The sequence below is a fragment of the Columba livia genome, chromosome 8 (assembly GCF_036013475.1).
Source record: "Columba livia isolate bColLiv1 breed racing homer chromosome 8, bColLiv1.pat.W.v2, whole genome shotgun sequence".
NCBI classification, from domain to species: Eukaryota; Metazoa; Chordata; class Aves; order Columbiformes; family Columbidae; genus Columba; species Columba livia.
The window spans coordinates 6,339,975-6,358,641 of NC_088609.1; the positions used below are offsets into that span (position 1 = coordinate 6,339,975).

Below are 18,667 nucleotides of genomic sequence, written 5' to 3' on the forward strand. Positions count from 1 at the left end.
ATCTTGGGCAATTTCAGAGCTGTTCAGAAAAACGGAATTGCTCTTGGATTGTCAGTTGTTTTTTAAACAACAACAAAAGGCAAAGTCTGTTTTGGCCAGAAGTGATTTTCCTTACACTTAGACTTGTTAATAAAATTCACAAAACAACTGTCACTACCAGACTTCAGGCTCTCACCACCTTTTGCAAAGCTCTTAAAACACAGTGAGCAGCAACCCCTTGTCTACACAGAGTCAGCAAGGGTTAAGAAAGAGCATCCCACAGCAGCAGTTCCACTGGGTACCAGGACATCCAAGGTAGCAACACACAACACTCAAAAAGCAAAGTGATTTAATTCTCCAGGTACCCAGCAATTCCCCAGTAATTCATTTTCCAGGTCATATGCTTCACCCATCTCTACCACAAACATTAACCAGTCAACAGCACAAGCTAACTCACAGACCCCCCAGGGCTTTTTTTGACCAAAACCCACTTACCACAAGGGATATCAGGGCAAGGACAGCAATGGAAAAATCTACCTGCAATGCAACAGTTTTATATTCAATGGATGTAATGACTAGAAAGCCCCAGGAGCTGCATACAAAGGTTCTGTGGCTCCCCTCTGGAAAACTGAATTGCTGGAGATCAATGACCATTTTTCTTATTTCGATCATTTAGAAATGCGTAATTCTCAACTGTTCAATATTTAGATTATTGACCCATTCAAAAAATAAGTAATTTACATTGCTCTCAGGTTTTTTCAGTGCTTACAGACTTGAGAGTATGAGTGGTGCTCACTGCTACACATCAGATGAATGTTACAGCCAAGAAGCTGCCCATATTCAAAACCAAAGGTGCAGGGTGGGGAGCCAGATGTTAATTAAGTGATCTGTTACAAGTCTGTTATCAAAGCACATTTTGCGCGCCCCCCCCGCCCCCCCATTTTTTTTTAAAGATCTTCAATACCCAACTTAGGTGTCAGATTAATTTGACAAATTAATACTCTGGCTACAGCCCGCAGTCCTGCATGTCTCATGCTACAGCTGTTTTACCACAACAGAAGCCCAAGTTAAAGCATAACCGTTACATGTATTTATCTTGTGCTTCTTTGACCATGATGATCTGATTTGTTGCATCTAGTAACTAACATCCTCAGCTGACAACTCCCTCAGCTTTTCCTATTTGCTTTCCTCCACCTGAACTTCAAGCCTGGATCAAGGCTGCATCTTTTCAGCAGTGAAGCTCTGTGCAATAGTAGTAAGAATAAGAGACAACTTATAGTCTGAGGGGTGTATTTAAAGGACTTGCTCAACAAGATTTAAACTGAGTCAGAGCAAATTCGGTGCAAGGAACTTCACTTCGATTAGGTTATCTTGATGAAACAAAAGCAACAAAATGAAAGGGCGCAAAAAAGCCTACAAAATATTTCTGGCCAGAAAAAAAGACAAAGAGGTTTGATTTTGGAGAGTTTGATTCCGCTTCTATTTTCACTGGTTAAAAAATTATTTCAGAGATCCTGAAGGAAGCTCACCATTGCTCAATACATATTGAAGAAGTTACCTGAAATTAATTATGTTTAAACATCTACCTATAGAAACTGATCTTCCCTTTCACTTTTTTCTCCTCTGTATATCAAGTGTAAGCAAAATCAGCACACAGAGTGGACAGAACGAAACCTTCAAAGCTGTCTCAAATTGTTTCTAGGCAACTTGTTTACCAGGATAATATAATCATATCCGTATGCCTTCAAGTGTCCAGAGCCCAGTGGTTCAAACCAAATCTTGTGTTTCAAGTGTCTCCGGCTGAAAAGAGCACATGTTGTCATCCCCCTAAGTGGTGTTCCATGAAGGAGAGGGCAAGCCACCTTTATGAATTTTTTGTTGAATATAAACAAGTAGGAAAAGAACAGAAATTTAACATCAAGACAGGTTAACCAAATGTCTCTTTCAGCCAGGCTCGGTGTGATTTCTTGCAATAAAAATGAAGCTTGTATCCTCAGAGGTAAAGCCTTTGGCTCGACTAAAAATGGAAACTGAATTGGAAGGCTCACACGCAACCTCAGTTTCCACTGTTAAAAACTCTTCTTCTGTTAGTATGGAAAAAGAGGAAGACAAAAAGGGACAACATCCCAATTTAAAAATAAACTTGAATCAACACTGTATTGCAGTACACTGAAGATAATTTGGCACATCAGATGCCTCGGTCCTCAGAGAAACCTGAACAAGGGCCAGGTAAATCAGTGCTGCTCTGTCCCAAAAACCCAAGAAAAGACAGACAGCTGCTATTAGAACCTTAACCTTGAAGACAAGATGCTTTAAAATTAGTTTTTCTTTCATTTGAGAGGAGACCTACAAAAGCCTCAGCACTCTCTTGACCTCGAAGCCACCTAACAATCTGCATGCATACTCAGAGATTAACTAAAAAGCTACTAATAAGGCAGCAGAGCCTCTCCAGTGGATCTTCTACATCCTTTCGCACCAGGAAACAGCCTCCCCACAAAGGCAGCGATATCAAAGGCTGGTTAAAACATAACTCGGGGATTTAATTATGAAGAAGTCCAAACTGAAACTTAATCCTATGCAGAGCTTGTTTGAAATCAATTTTTGCTCAAGGACCCTGGAAGTTGTAGAATAACATAGGTTGGAAGGGACCTCTGGAATGCAGCCAGTCCAACGTTCCACTCCAAGAAGGGACAACTGCAAAGCTGGATTCAACTTCCAAACTAAATAATTGTGTGCAAGGGTCCTACGTAGTCAAGCTGTGAGCATTTTCAAAGACAGAGGTTCTGCAAACTGTCCTCTCATCTTAGCTGCCCTGAAAAGTACTCTTAGGTCAAAGGATTAGTGAGAAGTTTTTTAAATCCAAATTTGCTTAAGCTATTTGCTACTGACATAAGAAAGGAAAGGTATTAACCCACCTCTCAGCATTCCAGCATTAATGTTCAGGCTCTGTTTTGCCGCACAAGTTTCTAGTTTCTCAGATCTTTTAGTTTTTGTTCACCTACTCCCACATGATGGGGGTGGCACAAGGCACCTGCCATGAAACCTTAGTTCTCCTTTAATCATCTTTTTCTTCTTACTAGTAAAACAGAAAATGGAGAAATGCTGAACTTTAACTGTTTCCAAGTGTGCAATAACAAACCACAGCACTTGGAGATATCTGTGTGACTTTGATCAAAAAGTTTAGGGTGGAGATTTAACCTGCCCTACAGCAGAGGGGCAGACTGGAGTCTCAACATCCATATGTGGGTCTCACTCCAGAGAGAAGATTTGGGATGTAGGATAGTTGAACCCCCTGTCTTCAGGAATAATTTAAGCCAATAAAATAGGTGAACCTTCACATAGGCACTACAAAAAAAGATCATTTTTAATCTTGGGTCTCTTCCAGGGCAGAAGAGAGCACATGGAGAAAGAAAAGGATCTTTATTATAGCAATAGAAATGCAGGGTGGCATCTGGGCATTTAACAGAGAATGGCGAGGAAGCCTTTCAGCCAAGGAAACACTATAAAGACATTTATTTCATTTGACAGAGTAATACCAGGATGGGATGCGATCAGCACAGGCTTTGGCCTATCACCAGCCATTTCAGGGAGAGAAGACAGTGCGATCGTTTCCACTACATAAAGAAAATAGATGCTCTGGGAAAAGAGAAAAGGCAAAAACGCATTAGGGACAGGAAACAAAGTGGACCTGAATTCAAGTGAATGAAGCCCTGCACCAAAAATTAACACGAGAATTTTCTGAAGAAATTAGATAATATCGACAGCAGCGAGTTGACATCAGTGCCCTCTTTACAAACCATTTCCCTTACTGTAAGGAAAGAGATTAAGAATGGGTTTGATACAGCCTGAAGCAAAGAACCTTTGACAGACAAAACTATGCGGAGCATTTTGCTGAAGAATGCACTGTGCTGTTTTCCACTTTCAGCATGACAAATCACATGAGGAGGAGAGAGCGGAAATAAATCCATTTCACCCCAACATCTCCCTGTAGAACACTGCAGCACCGGCAAAGCTAACTGGCATTTTGTTGTTGTTTTTCCTGTATATACCTTCCCCTAAAAAAAAACCAAAACCAAAACAAAAAAAACACAATAAAACAAGAAAATTTTATCCCAACAGCCATCATTACAAGCACATTAAGATGTTTGTAATGTTTGCTGGTTATGGCTTTGTATTCACAATTTTCTGTTCCAGCAGAAATTGCAAGTACTTTGTTTCTGTAAGACAAAATTACCTATTCGATGCATTTGCTTTTTTCCTCCTCTTTTTACCTGGAGTTCCCTTCGCAGTAAAGGAAAAGGTTTTTCTCTGAATAACCACTTTCCTTTGCCCTAGGGGGATCTCAGCAATCACTTCTAGAAGCAACGCTCTGGTCCACAGCAGCAAGCTGGAACAATGCCCTTATTTTGTATTTCACGTGCGTGCCCAAGATGATTTGGGATGCGGTACTTTCTTCGTGTTGGCTATCACAGCTCTGTCTAGACAAGTGATCACAAACACCCTTGTACCAGACTCGCAGGGAGCTCCTGCTTCCCCCTCATCTTCACAGGTGTCTAAAACTCAACGGCCACCCAAAAAGGGACTGAACTTTGGAAAAGCATTTGATAGGTATTTTCTTTGCAAGTCAAAGCCTCCCCCATCTGTTCTTCCCTTACAGAATGCTCTGAAAACTATATAAGATTAAGCAAGGTCTGTATGATTTATTTTGCTGGTGGTAAAATCTTAAAAAAAACAAAAGACAAACCTTTTAAGCAAGGAATCCACAGAGCCTGTGATGTTAGCAAGGAGATGAAAGGAAGTTTCTAAAGCAGAGGAAGGCACATGGGTATTCAGGGATGACAACTCAATCTCATTTTCCTACACTGCAATACAGATGATAGGCAGCAGCCTCCAAAAAATCATATTTAGGGAATACAATATAAATCTGGCCTCCAAAATATCATATTTAGGGAATCCAACACAAATCCAGACCAGGTTTTTATTTGAATGAAGGAATACACAGCTTTAAGAAAACGCCTAACAGGGTTCTGTTTAGCAGACTGAATGACAAAGGAAGCAACACTCCACAAAAACTGAATTACAGAGAGCTGAGGTTAGATTAAACACATCTGGCAGCCTCAGTTTAAAGCCTGGTAAAACCCATACCATGAACAAGCACCTTCTGCATTCCCTTCTACCAAGGAAAGGCTCAGGGATGCAACAACAGAGGGTTTCAGTTTGGCACTCGAAATATTTTGACAGAGCTCTGTAAGGAAGACTGCACCCTGCCTCAGCCAGTGATTTTCATCTCTTACCAACACCAAATGTGCTATTTTTTCTTTTTAATGTACATCAACACTAGCATTTCACTAAAGATCTATATCTCCCTCTGCTGAACAGATGAAGGGAACAGCAGCCTCGACGGGAACCGCCAACTGGGTTTTTAACCTTTGTATTCGACAGATTCCCCATGGCTTGAAGTTACAGATGACATTTGCCGGGTTATGGATAACGGTCTTTACACACTGGGGACATTTTTTACTGACTTCTCTAAAGCTTTTGACACAGCAACCCATAAAACCTCCACCCTAAATAACTTGTCTCATATTAAGGAGAGAAGGAGGAGACATAAAGCATTAGAGATCTTAATCAGTTGAGAAAAGGGCTCTGATGGGAGGGGGGAGCAAAGCACATTTCTCTAAAACTCCTTTGAAACTTTGACCTTTATGGTTTTAAAGAGCTACAGAGATTTCTCAGAGGAGTGAGGGATATCTGGGTTTTGTGCAATTCAAAGATTGCCTTCTATCAGAGCGCTGGAGAAACAAAATATTCAGAACACAGAAGGAAGATTTACTAATATTACAAAAGCAATGCAGACAACAGCAGTAACAACCTGCAGCTTTTGAAAGAATTCATTCTTTATGCCTAAGAAAGAAAAAAATAATACGTACCGTTCAGACTCTTAAACCAACTTTTCTCCTTGATGCACAGTTCTATATGCACTAGTGCATGTAGCCCAATGTCCAAAATGAGTTTTAAGACACCCAGAACATGTGAAGAACAGTCATTTTGTAATAAAAGCTGCTTCAACTCATGCTGCCTAAATGAACTACGTCTCTGAAGATCTGAAACTTCTCACCCGAGCACCAGGAGCCTTACTTGTACAATGATTGTTGGATATATCTTTTAAAGCCAGAAGTACTACATAATTCACCAAACGGATCTCTCCCAATTCAAGATACTTATTGCTCACAGTATTTGTTCTTACTGGAAACCCATGTCAGCTCTGGTTCTTGAACGACTCAAAGTTGTGCAGGTCATGGAGCTGTGATGGAGGGAAAGCACAGAGTCAGACTCCAAGAGGTCACGATTATGTAGATAAGGGCTTAAGACATTAAGAAAAGTAGAGATATGAAAAAGAACACCCTCCCTATGATTTAGGAGTACATTTATGAAGCAACAGCTTTAGGGTTTTTATTCTATCAACAAACATCATATGAAAAGAACCAAACAGGCTTCAGAGCAGTCAAACTGTCTCTATGGAAGCGCAGGCTGCTGCCCTATGCATGACAATATGCAGCTGAGGACCAGGGTCTGCCAAATTATCAGTCAGACCCAATTTTGGTCCAGAACTACCTTTTGGTGCACCAGCCTGAGGAGACAGCAGCTTTATTTTACTGGGTTCTGGAGATGACAACCTGATTCACCACCCAAACTGCCCTCAAAGCAGACTCTGCTGGAAGAGATGATGCTGTAAGAAATATAGCATCACGATCACTAATATTCAAGTCAAAGAATGCTTAAACCAAAACCCCAAAGGTATGGTGGGATTATGCAGACAAGGAAATAAGCACAGGAAAATACAGGATGATACACACATATGCAATGTAGAAAAGAGGCAAAGCATGCTCTAGCTATACAATGAAATAAGTGATGTGAAGAGGAACTAGATTTGCACACACATCTACAGGTTTTTTGCTGTTGTCTTAAGATTCAGGTGGCTAAGAAAGCATTTTTTTTAGACAAATTCCTCTCAACCCAAGTATTCAGAATGTCTCCTCTTAAAAACCACACACAATGCTTGGATGCTCACACTATCAAAACAAAGCCTTTGAGGTGAGAGCCCACACCGCGTTCGCAGGTTATAGATTTTTCCTGTGCAACGTGACAATCTTTGCCAGTTTGTATGGAAAAAGCAGCATGTGTTATAGAAGTCTAGATGTGCACAGTACCCAAATAAAAGGCTGAAACGGTCAATCTATGAGACAACACAGGAAGCCGTTACAGACCAGGTCATGCCAAGGAGCAATTCCTTTAAATGAGCTACCAGAAAAACTGCAGCTTTGGAAACTGTTGAGGCTGGAAAGAATTAAACTCTAAGGGACACAGCAACAGCCACTAGCAAGAGCAATTTAGCATTCTGAGGAAAAGATGAATCCTGGAGTTGCCTATTCTGTTCCTGAATTTCAAGGCTCATTTCAATTTTCATGTGAATTTTGTAACATTGACTAAATGACTGCTACACCAGTCAGAAGACAAAATGTTCAGGAAAAGAATATTTAAGCAAACAATTAGCACACTCATTTCCTCTAATGACAGATCTATCCTTTTCTCCAGAGAATCAAATGGAGCTTTTCAAGTTAATTTTATACGTTCACTCGTTACCGAAGTGTGACGACCTCCAGGATGAAGTCTGGAAACTCCCAACAGGTCTCTATATTGTTACTATCCATTGCAAACACTTTATCCAACACAAATCAGAGACTACTCTTCCTGTGCAAGTAAAAAAAGAAGTTACAGAAGCTTTTAAACTCTGAAGCTTATTTGACATTTGGACACGGTGCACTGCCTGGCTGACCTGGTAGCATCCCTGATGTGCGGATACAGGCAAGACAGCTTAACCGCAAACATCGCAGGTTTAATAACGTGGCACAGCTGCATTTCTCCTGCACAGAAGCAGAATGTGATCTACCTACCAGCACCAGAAAGATTGTCTTCACCAGGATGGCAGAACACACAGCTTGATACTCCCCAGCATCCAAGAAGAGGGATAACTTTTAAGTCAGACCTTCAAGACGGTGTCTTAAGCTGAACAACTCCACTAAATTCAGTGTTCCCCCTACAACAAGTACTGTTGGGACAGAACTACAATCAAAACCACACTGGCCAAAAATACAGATTCCTCCAAACAACCCTCAGCTGATTGAAGCACTAGAGATGCTTTTAAGGTTACAACAGATAAAAACTTTGCAATGAATTCTGAAATGAATTTAAATTATAGGGTGACAAGTGTGCCCTTCCAAAACATGGACCTTGTCCTCTATTTACCCCACCCATAGCCTTGGAGATCATGGGCTGGAGGAAGATTATTAAATACCTGCAAAAAAAAAGACAAGACGCTCTCTAGGTGAAGTCCAACACAAGTAATGGGCAAATCCTGGACAGCTGCGTGCCGTAAAGGCTGAATTTTAAACACTGCTGTGAACTTTTCCACAGGCTTGAAAGAAATGCCTAACCTTTGCCTGCGCCTTTGAATACCGTGCTGAATTCATACGCTAAAGGTAATCGTGTAGCTTAAGCCCAAAGAAGATGCCTAACTCCACCCAAAACATGTCATATATTCACAAAAATAGATTTTTTCTGAGTCACTGCAGGCTTTCAATAGAGCAGAGCGCCTGCCCATGAGAATCTATTAAGGTAAGACCTTGCTTTCAGCTGGAAAACATTAATTCTCTTCCAAAAAGGCACACTGCCTTCTCGGTCATTAATATCACATAATTCTTCCTAGCTGAGTGACGAGGCAGGCAAGTCACCCAGATGTGAGGCAGCGCGAAAGGCTAGCTCTACAGAGAGATGTTTGGAAAAGAGAAATCACTGCTCCAGTTAGCGCAGCAGAAAAATCAATATTTCACTGGACAAGGATGGTGTCCAAAGTGGTCCTGCCCGGACAGCGTGTATATTAGCAAGATTGAACGATGCTGATAAAGTCGTCACACGTGACCTTGAACTGTAAGTGCATCAGGGCCATGCAGAGATCTTAAGAGGTGGGTAAAGAGTTGCAAATGAAAACAAAGCTACTGACGTAGCAACAGGAGCCTTTCGGCGTGCTGGATGCTGCGGATCGGTATCACTACTTTTGTGGCCATTCTATAATGAAAGAAAGGCGGCAGCTTTCGAAGCCAGAGCACGATAACTTCCTGTAATGCTGAAGATGGTGCACAGGGAAGATCTTTTAAAAAGCACACAAAACTTGCCAGGAAAGGGCAAAATCACCTTTGAAGGAAAAGCATTTTCTTGAGAAGTGCTCTTGCTCAGTGCCACTGTACAAGTGGGGAAGGAACAAGGAGGAGAGGCAGAGAAGGCAAGAAACCTCATGTTCGGTGCAGATTTGCCCCTTGATCACTAAAGCTGATCACAATTCAGGCTGCCAAAAGCCAACCTGGGGCTGAGCTGAGCCAGAAAAAAAGGCAAACTGGTTGTGGCCACACAATTGCCAGTACAAAGGAAGAAACAGAAAAGCAAAATTAGAAGTGTTTAGGAGGGATTACAGTATCCTCAGTGCAGGTAGCCTCAAAATCTGAAGCTGTAAGTAGTAAAACCAACATAAAATCAGCTTTGCTTCATGTTTTACCTCCCCTGGTCACTTAATCTGAACCTGCACAGTCAGGAGTTTGTGACAACGCAGTGAAGTGTTTTGGAGACCTGATCAAGGTTAAGACTAACCCAGCAAAATCTTCAGCTCTGACCACATTGTGGCTGTTCTGTGGCTCTTCTCTGTCCATCTGTACTTGTCCACTGCTTCCATTTATTTTGTGAAGCTCCTGCAGAGCAGGTTGTATCTGTCCCGCATCTCTGAGGAATCCTCCCCATTCCCCAGTCCAAGCTACTAGATTTGTGGCTCCTACAGGAGAAAAAATTACAGCATGCGAGAGGATGATGCATCTAGTGTAGGAACTTGGGAATCTGAAGTTTTGATGACATGATCTCTGCATAATATATGGGAAATAAAAGGTCAATGGTAGGCGCTGACAGCGTTACAGCATGCTGGGAATAAAGCATCGCTACTATCAATAGCTCTGCTGAGCTCACTCCAGTCAGCAGACAGTCTGATCTCACCCAGACTGCACAACTTGGACAGTCAAGCTGCAAACTGCATGCATTTTCAGCCTTTTTTTTTAAAAAAAGGCAAGTAGATGGTACTGCTAGAAAATATATGGGTTGAGGGCATCAGCGCTACTGCTGAGGCAGAACAATAATAACTTCAGTCATGATTTATATGGCTAATTTCAGGATAAAACCCTATCTGTTTTTAAAAAGAGGAAAAGACCACAAAATTACCTGATTTTGTATTCGGCAGTGATTACGGTTTATACTGCCCAATGTTTCAACTCAGTAAGCATGCAAATAGAATATTTTATTAAAGTAACAGACAAAAGGGATCTTTTCTTCTTTATGTGCCCTCTTCACCAAAACAGATTTTATCAGGCTGCAGCAGACACACTGGCTTCCGTCTCACCTGAAGTGCCTGTCTGGTTTTAAGAGAATTATTTCCCAAACCAAATACCCATTCCTCTCTCGTATAGGCTCTATTTCCAGTTTATTGCTCATTTGTTCTGTTTTAAGCTACCAAAACGATCTTTTGGTCATCTAAAAGCTTTCAGAGTGAAGAGCCCAGAAAAGAAAGATATATATCATCCATATTAGATGGTAATACTGAGATTTGCTTCTATAGTGGCAACTAAAGCCTGGTTTTCTATGGCATTTTGAAGCCAAGCCAGTACTCTCTATGAAAGGAAAGTGCTCCATATGGAGAGACACAATTGAACAACACTTGACCATGGCTACATCTAAAAGTTCCATGATTGCTACTCGTGTTTAGTAACAGGTACACTGAAGCACAGAGGGTTTGACCATGAAATCCACAGAAATCCCAGTTCCAGCCCACATTACGTCCTTTTCAGGAGGCATCATTCAAATCAGTTGCTTCATGTTCTCCTCCTGCGGCCAACGATGGGCAGCGACCTCCTGAGGAACTTGGCACAAGGGTGAAAGGGATGTTCTCCACAAAGGAAGAACAGTGTGAACAAACAGCAGTGAGCAGCCTAGCAGAATGTCAACGTCATCTCGTAAGGGGGGGAAAATTACAGCCAAAGCTGCTGAAGCAATAACCCCCATTTCACTGACTGCACCACAGGGTTTGCAGGCTGACCTTGCTTCAAAATCTGCCACTGCAGTCCTTTGGTTCACTTCTTTTATTTGACAATACAGCATGGGTGCAGGTGGGAACACTTTCTGAAACCAAGATCCCTGGTTGGGGATTACTTACAGAGCCCTGGAGCTGCGGGTGCACAACTGTGGGTACTTACACTGCCATATAGTGAGGGACCCAAGCTGAGGGTACAGCTGCCGTCACTCCCAGCCCTGGAGATGCAGAAATGACCCCACACCAAAGAGCCCCTGGTTTGAGAACTTGAGGTGCTCAGCAGATGGGGAAAAAAAGGGCAATGAGAACATCTCATCAGGCTGCTGCATCAGCTCACGTAACTCACACCACACGCTGGTAGAACTCTGTGTGACTTCTAAGGATCCTCCTATTTTTCTGTAAAAGGAAGTTCTTCTAAAACTGGAGAAAGTGAGAGAAAGCACGAAGGTTCCTCCCTGAACATTTTACCCATGCACAATATAGCATCACTGGTGGAAGTGAGCCAACAGTCATGGTTTGACTAACAAATGAGAACAGGTATATAAACTGGAGAGAGGTAGAGAACGCCTTAAAATAGCCATCCTGTTTCTGTGCAGAATGCAAAGGAGGAACCAGCACTTCAAAGAGATGTTGATCTACCTGAAGCATCTGATGAGGAAAACCCATTTCGAAGAGGCATTTCTAATAGATGGAGGCAAGTGGGCGAGATGCATTAGCCAAGGGCGGAGCTAAGTGTATCATGAAGCAAGGCGTGAAAGAACAAGATCTTACAAAAAGGGGTTTCAGCTGTATGGATGGTTAGGAAAGACCCTCAAAACAAAGCAACAAGAAATGAAAATTGGAAAAAATATTTCAAAATATTAGGAGCGAAAAAATTCAGACTTGCAGTTAAAATTGACTGCTAAAGCAAGGCACACAGGCTTGCAAGCTATTCTGCATACGAAGAAAGAAGGGAACTGAAACATCTATGTTTAGTAATTTAATAATGGTATATTAAATCAATTTAATTCCTCCTTTTATATCTCGAATATGAAGTACCAATATTTCCCCCCACCAACCAGTTCATCAATTGCTTCTCTCATCAAGTCAAACTATAAATACACATACCTACATATACAGCATTAAGTTCCATCAAATCAACAAATAAAATGAGAGTATATACAGAAGCAGCACTTCTGCCTAAATACTGTACAAAACTGTGTTGGGCATGCAATGCTAGCAAGTCTTGGCTCTTTTACTGTGGAATAAATCACTGAATAAGTAATTGAAACAATTTTCAAAACTTAAAGCCCTCCAAGCACATGAATGAGCCAAGGCAGAGCTAGGACAGCTTTCTAAAATTGCCCACTACACCGGTGACTGAGTTAAGTGTTGAGTGTTTTACATCACTCACCTTTATCCCTACTGGGGGACAAACAGGAATGGCTAAGTCAGTGCACCCAATCCATTTTTGGTTTAGTACTACTACTCAAGAAAACCAGCTTTGAATCTTCCTTTATTAATTTTATAGCCCACGTTGCAAATCACACTATTTACAAGTTATATTGCTTTTTCCACAGACTAAATGGAATTAGTAAACAAGACAAACTGAAATCGATGGAGGAGAAAATACTGTTGAAACACATGAAACAGGACTGTTTGACTATATGGAGAACAAAAGCAGACACTAGCTCATCTCTTTGCTTTTTTGTTTGTTTGTTTTAGGAGTTCAGAAAGAACATTTTTCAAGATCCCAGTATGTCTTTTAATTTCATATACCATTTTGTTCACACGTATTTATGGCTGAAAGATCAATTAGAATTCCTTTGTGGGAAGTAATTCCCATCAGTTCAATTACTCCACGTAATTGTTTCAGCAATCATAGTTAAATATCCATTTTAATTTTTATTTAGAGACTCAATTACCAAGCATAAAGCAGATGTAAACACTTTTAAAATTTTATCTTCTCTCCCTCCTACGCCTTCTTCCCCAGTACAAATACCATTTTTACTCCTCAGCATTCTCTAAATGCTAAAAATGCGCATGTAGTCATTTGAAACCTCCATGTAACTTCTGGTGCTCACTAATGCTTCTATCTGAATCATCCCCTCTGCCTTAATTGTGGTAACTGATTGATCAGGAAGAATTCTGTTTTGTCGTGTTTTTACGTATCTATTTTAATCAGCATCTGATCTGTTTGGATCTGGTGCTCCCATTTTTCCCTATAGCCTTTCACAGGTAGCCCCTTTAATTCACATGCTGCGAGTAGGTATTGTAATTCAATTCTATTCTTGCATGTAATTCACTAAACTACAGCAAGATGCCTGTCAAGCAAGTCAATATTTTACACTCCAACTTGAATCCATTTTTTGCAGTGTATCAAAATGCAAATTTATTTTTTCCTCTTAAGAGTCACAATCTAAGTAGAACCAGCTTGGAAGCTGGAATCTCTAAATGAAATGGCAAGCCAGTGGTTGCGAGAATGATCAATGTATCTCCTGAAGTCCAGAGATAACAAATGTCATCAGAACATCTAGTTACAGGTGCATTAAAACTCCCCAAGGAGAAAGAAAATGCAGAGTTGGTTAAACATTAATAGGTACCTCTGGGTTTCAGCAACTGCATGCAGAGCATGATACAGTTTCCTCCCAAAGCGATACCTGCTCTGCTCTCAAATCTTTGTACTACCACCAAGAACTATTTAATTTAAGTGTATAAAAGGCTCATCGTGCCTTCCCCACTGACTACTTAAAAAATCCCACCATTAACAGTGATGCGTTGCCCAACCTAGAAGAACATGGGGACTGTAGCTGCAGCTACAGGAAACATGCACAGCCACTGTTTTACAGTACGCCCCAGGTAAAACCGGTTAAAATTCCCAGTGTGGCTTCATTGTATTTATAGAGCAACGCTATAAATCAGCAAGAACAACTATCAGCATGTTAACATATTAACTTTGCTATGAGACTCTCGAAGCTGAGCTTTGCCTGGTTGCCTTAGCGATCTCAATCAACAGACCGAGCAACTTGCTTTCCTGAGCTTTTCTCTCTGATAGAGTTGCCCAAATTGAAGAGTCAGGCTGCAGGATGACATGTGAGCATCATGATGTCTCCTGGGTGACTGCACACTTGGAAGAGTCTTACTCAGAGGTATTTTAATTGCAAAGACACCCTAGTCTTGGATATAGCAGCCAACCTTGCCTCTTTGCAGGGGGAAATAAGAAACAAAGGAGGAAGAAACAGTATCTCTGTGCCCAAAAACCTGTTTACCTACCTGCACAGCCAAAAGCTAGGTGATACCTGGAAGAGGGGCTGAATTTGACACAACACACGTTAGCCTTGGCCTCAATGCTTGCTACCGAGTTGTCCAGGTTGGTAGACCACAGCTTCACTAGAGAAACAGAAAAAGAGAAATAAGTGAACAAAAACAACAGGGGCGGGGGGGAATAAAAAAATCAACCTCATCTGAAAAGCACAAAAATATACTTATTTCACAAATAAGATTCTGAAAAGTCTCAACTCGCTAAGATGTTAGTTATTGTAAAAGGTAAGGTAATGCTGATGGCTGGGAAGCTTGAGAACATTCTCAAGTGCGCACTGTAAATATTCTGCCCATCTCCATACACACAGGAGATGCTCGAAGTCCACATCCCACACTGCTGAGAACAACAGAGCAGGCAACTAACCACACATTAGAATTTCAGCTTTTGAGGCCACTGGAGTGCAGATTCATATACCCAAGAGCAGGAAGGCTTGCGTGCTTTTTAGTCCTTGTCCCTTAGCTGAGATGCAAGAACTCCATGGCAGAATTGCTTTGCACAGAGTGAATATACCTAATTGTATGCTTGAGCACATTGAGAACGTGTTTTATTTTTGAGAAATGGGCATGGACAGGAGAGAAAATCAGTATGCCAGCTTCCTATGATGATATATTCCCCTGCTACAAGAACTCTCCTGTTTAATGGGACTCCTGTGTAAACGCTGATTAAACTACATGGTGCAGAATGAGCTGTTCCCCTAAGTACTCCAGTGCTTTGCAGGACAATCGACAGAAAACACCAACAGCTTTTCAAAACACAGCCTTCCCCACCCTCCACAAACACCTCAAGTACCTTTTAACCTTAAAGATGGAGAGTGCCAAGTGCTCCTCACATGGCCCACTTTACTACAAAAAGCTGCAGATGAAACACTTAGCTCTTGGTCCAGGTGATGGGGCACAGCCCATTGGCATCAAGCCCTGTTGATGTCTACGATGCAGACTTAAATAAGACTCAAATGTTTTTCCTTCCCCCTTTTCTTGCTGAGGCAGGAGGCACAGCAAGCTGAAGCCAAGGTTTGAACATGAAGGAGCTACGTGAAGGCTTAACCCCCTCATCAGCTCCCAAGAGCTTCTTCAGATCTCTGGTCAGTGGGTCATCCGCAGTCTTTTTACAGAAAGCTCACTTTGGAGGTGAAGTGAGCAAAACCAGCTAAAGAATAGCAAACTTGTTACTCACTGAGGTCAATAAATGAGGGAAGTGGCCTCATGGTGTGTCCCCCCCACCCTCTGAGGACCCCTCTGTGTCACCTCTTGCTCAGTCTTCCCCAGGAGCTCTGAAGAAGCAGCAAGGCTTCCATGTGGATTGCTCAAGGAAAAGGAGAAACACTGGCAGGTTCATTCTAATGTACCTGCTTTTTAATAGCACGGCAAGCAATGAAAGGTGACAAGACTGCACTATTTCTGACCACATGTAGGAAAACTGCTTCAAGAATCAAGGAAATCTGTGACTGCTCAGAGCTCCCTAAGAAATCATTTTAAATACAGCCCTGTGTGGGTATCTGACAGCTGCCTGGAACCATCATAAAGCAGCACACACATACTCCAGAAATACAAACACTGATGCATACTGTATTTGCACATAAGCATTATGTAAAATTCAATGAAAACAGCACCCACCTTGTTGTCGGTTTTAAGAAATAAATCCGTTCTCACTTACCAGAATTATAATATACATCCTAAACATCTAGCTACATCTCTAAACAAAACCCACAGCTTTGCAAGCATGGCTTAAGATGCTCTCTTCTCCCAAGAGAGGCTGGGTGATATAGATTATATATCTCCTCCATCATGCTGTGTGCTTGAGGTGGGGAACAGAGCCAGGAAAGCCAGTTTTGCAAAACAATAAAACACAAGTATTTCGCTTTAATGAACAGACACCAAGAGATGTATAGCCTAAGTTGCAGGGGCAGTAGGAGACTTGGAGTTTATGGATGGGATGGCATAGGAAACAAATAATCCCACAATTACCAGAGGACACAGTTGGCAGATATTGTTTCAACCTGCAGCACACAGGGAGGTTACATGATCTCACAGTTCAGAGCGACGTCCTGCCCAAATCCGGTACTAAAACCGCACAGGCTTGTCTTAAAGCCTTCCACAACCTGGCATCAATATTTAAAGTTGTGTCTAAAGTGGCCAAGTCTCTCCTTGACACCACCTCTAATAAATGAACAGCCATCTGGTCTCGGTTTTGTAGCAAAAGCTAATTGAGGACTCAGCTTCAACTTGGCTCCTTTTTTCATTTAAGTTTTCTGGCCATAAGCTGAGCCATTTAATCTGGTGAAGAGTCGACCTGTGTGTTCAAAGCCATCATAATACTCATTACAACTGACAGACACAGATTAGAGTCTGCAATTTCTGTGATCTAACTGCTGTGGGATACGCTGCGCTCCAATTATATCTTAGTCAGTACCATAAAAAAGGATATATGCGACATATAACAACACGTAATGAAACATGTCAAGTTTTACCCGGAACTGCCCATTATTTTTTAAAAAGAACTGACAGGTTAATAAAGCATAATTCATAAGGGTAGAGTTTACTTGCTGTAGCTTTCAGCAATTTTGCTGAGGTCGAGGCAGTAATTATGCAATGTACAGACATCTTGATAACACCTAGAATTGTGTTGATGAGACAAGCAACCATCTGAGATTGACAATTTCTAAAACACATGTTCTCCAAGCATATGTTTCCTAATTTTGCAGCTGCTGAGAGAAACATCTTCTATGTAGCCAAATGTCTACCAAAGTAGTACAAGATGTCTCCAGAACGGCTTTTTCAGTTTAAAATGTTTAAGTCTTTTTCAAGATACTTTTTATTTGGTTGGAGCTTTACACCATATGTGTAAGTTTACAAATTCATTTTCTATACATCAGTTCTGTGTCTAAACACTGATTAAACGAGGCGAAAGCCTGTACTGCAGTAGCTGAAGGTGTAGGTGTACACAGGTGGTACACTGATAGTAAGGATATTTCATCCAGCCTGTCATTCTTGCAATTCTGATCTGGCCATGTGACAGACAGCCTGCTGTTACTCCAAAAAGCTGTAAACCACAAATAGGATATTCCTACCAGAAAACTCATTTATGTGGATGAGAGGAACCCCTAGGAAAGGAGGAAGCTGCTGAATGGTCCTGCGAGGCACAATGTGGGGGTCAGGAGGATGATGTAAACTGATGGCTGTAAGCAGGCAATGACCACAGGGTGCTCCCCCTTGCAGATATTTGGGTTGGTACTTTAACTACTAACATCTTCTTGACATTTCAAAGGTATTCCCAAGTGAATCCAACAACCCCACAAATCTCCAGGAAACTATCGAACCTCTTTTAGCCAGAAAAATGAGCAAACTGAAAGTTCAACCTGATATTTTAAGAGCAATAAACATCTAAACCTGCAGTTAAAATCAGCAGAAGCTGAAGGAGTAAAGTATTACTGAAAACGAAGCCCCAAATGATTCTCTGGAAGTCCTCAAGATAGAAGAGGAGCAAACTCTGCTCTGCAGTTCTCAGGCGGGTTCCCTTTCTAGAAGGCCAGGGGTCTTTTTTGTGAAGCCAACTCCACAAATCTCTGTTGCCTCCGTGAATTCAGGGGTGTTATAAAAGTAGTTGTAGGACTGGTACCAATGGTCTTGCTTACCAAGGTAGCATGGAAAGTACTTTCCTTAGATGTAACGAAACAGATGCTTGCATTCCTTGTCATGAAACAATGAAAATTAACCTCTTGCTATGGCTCAGAGTAATCAGGTGCTTCTGTTCTGCTCCACCTCTCCCATTTTGAGCCACGAGTAGTGAAGGGACACAAGTAGTGAAGGGACATCACAGAAAAGATGTAAAACCAGGACTCCTCCTTCAGTTGAATCTGTCAGTTCTGCCTGTATCTCACTGCGCTTCAAAAACAATCCAAGAGCAGAAAACAAATGCTCCATCATTCCAAAAAGGTCTCTATCCAAGTGGAGACTTAAATTCTACCCACATGGCATCACAAAATATTTTGTTCTGTCTTATCACAGCCATTATATCACATTCTCAATCCAGAGCAGACAGGGATGCTGGGCTGAGAAGCAGCTGTAAGTCATTAGCTAAGTGCACTAGCTCCAGCCCTATCTTGGCACTTCGATGACATTATTTTGCGTTCACGAAATTAAATAATCTTTTCTCCTCCACTAGCAGAAATTCACCCTTCCTTTCTTACATGAGAATCACAGCTCCTG

At 41.5% G+C, this 18,667-nt stretch overlaps 1 protein-coding gene across 3 annotated transcripts in view; it reads right to left on the reverse strand.

Moving 5' to 3' along the window:
- COP1 (COP1 E3 ubiquitin ligase) overlaps positions 1–18,667 on the reverse strand; it is a 127,182-nt gene that overhangs the window by 42,664 nt on the left and 65,851 nt on the right. For all 3 annotated transcript variants that reach the window (XM_065070841.1, XM_065070840.1, XM_065070842.1), the window contains exon 15: positions 14,414–14,530. In XM_065070841.1, coding sequence (XP_064926913.1) covers positions 14,414–14,530 — 117 coding nt within the window. The remainder of the gene's footprint in view (positions 1–14,413; positions 14,531–18,667) is intronic.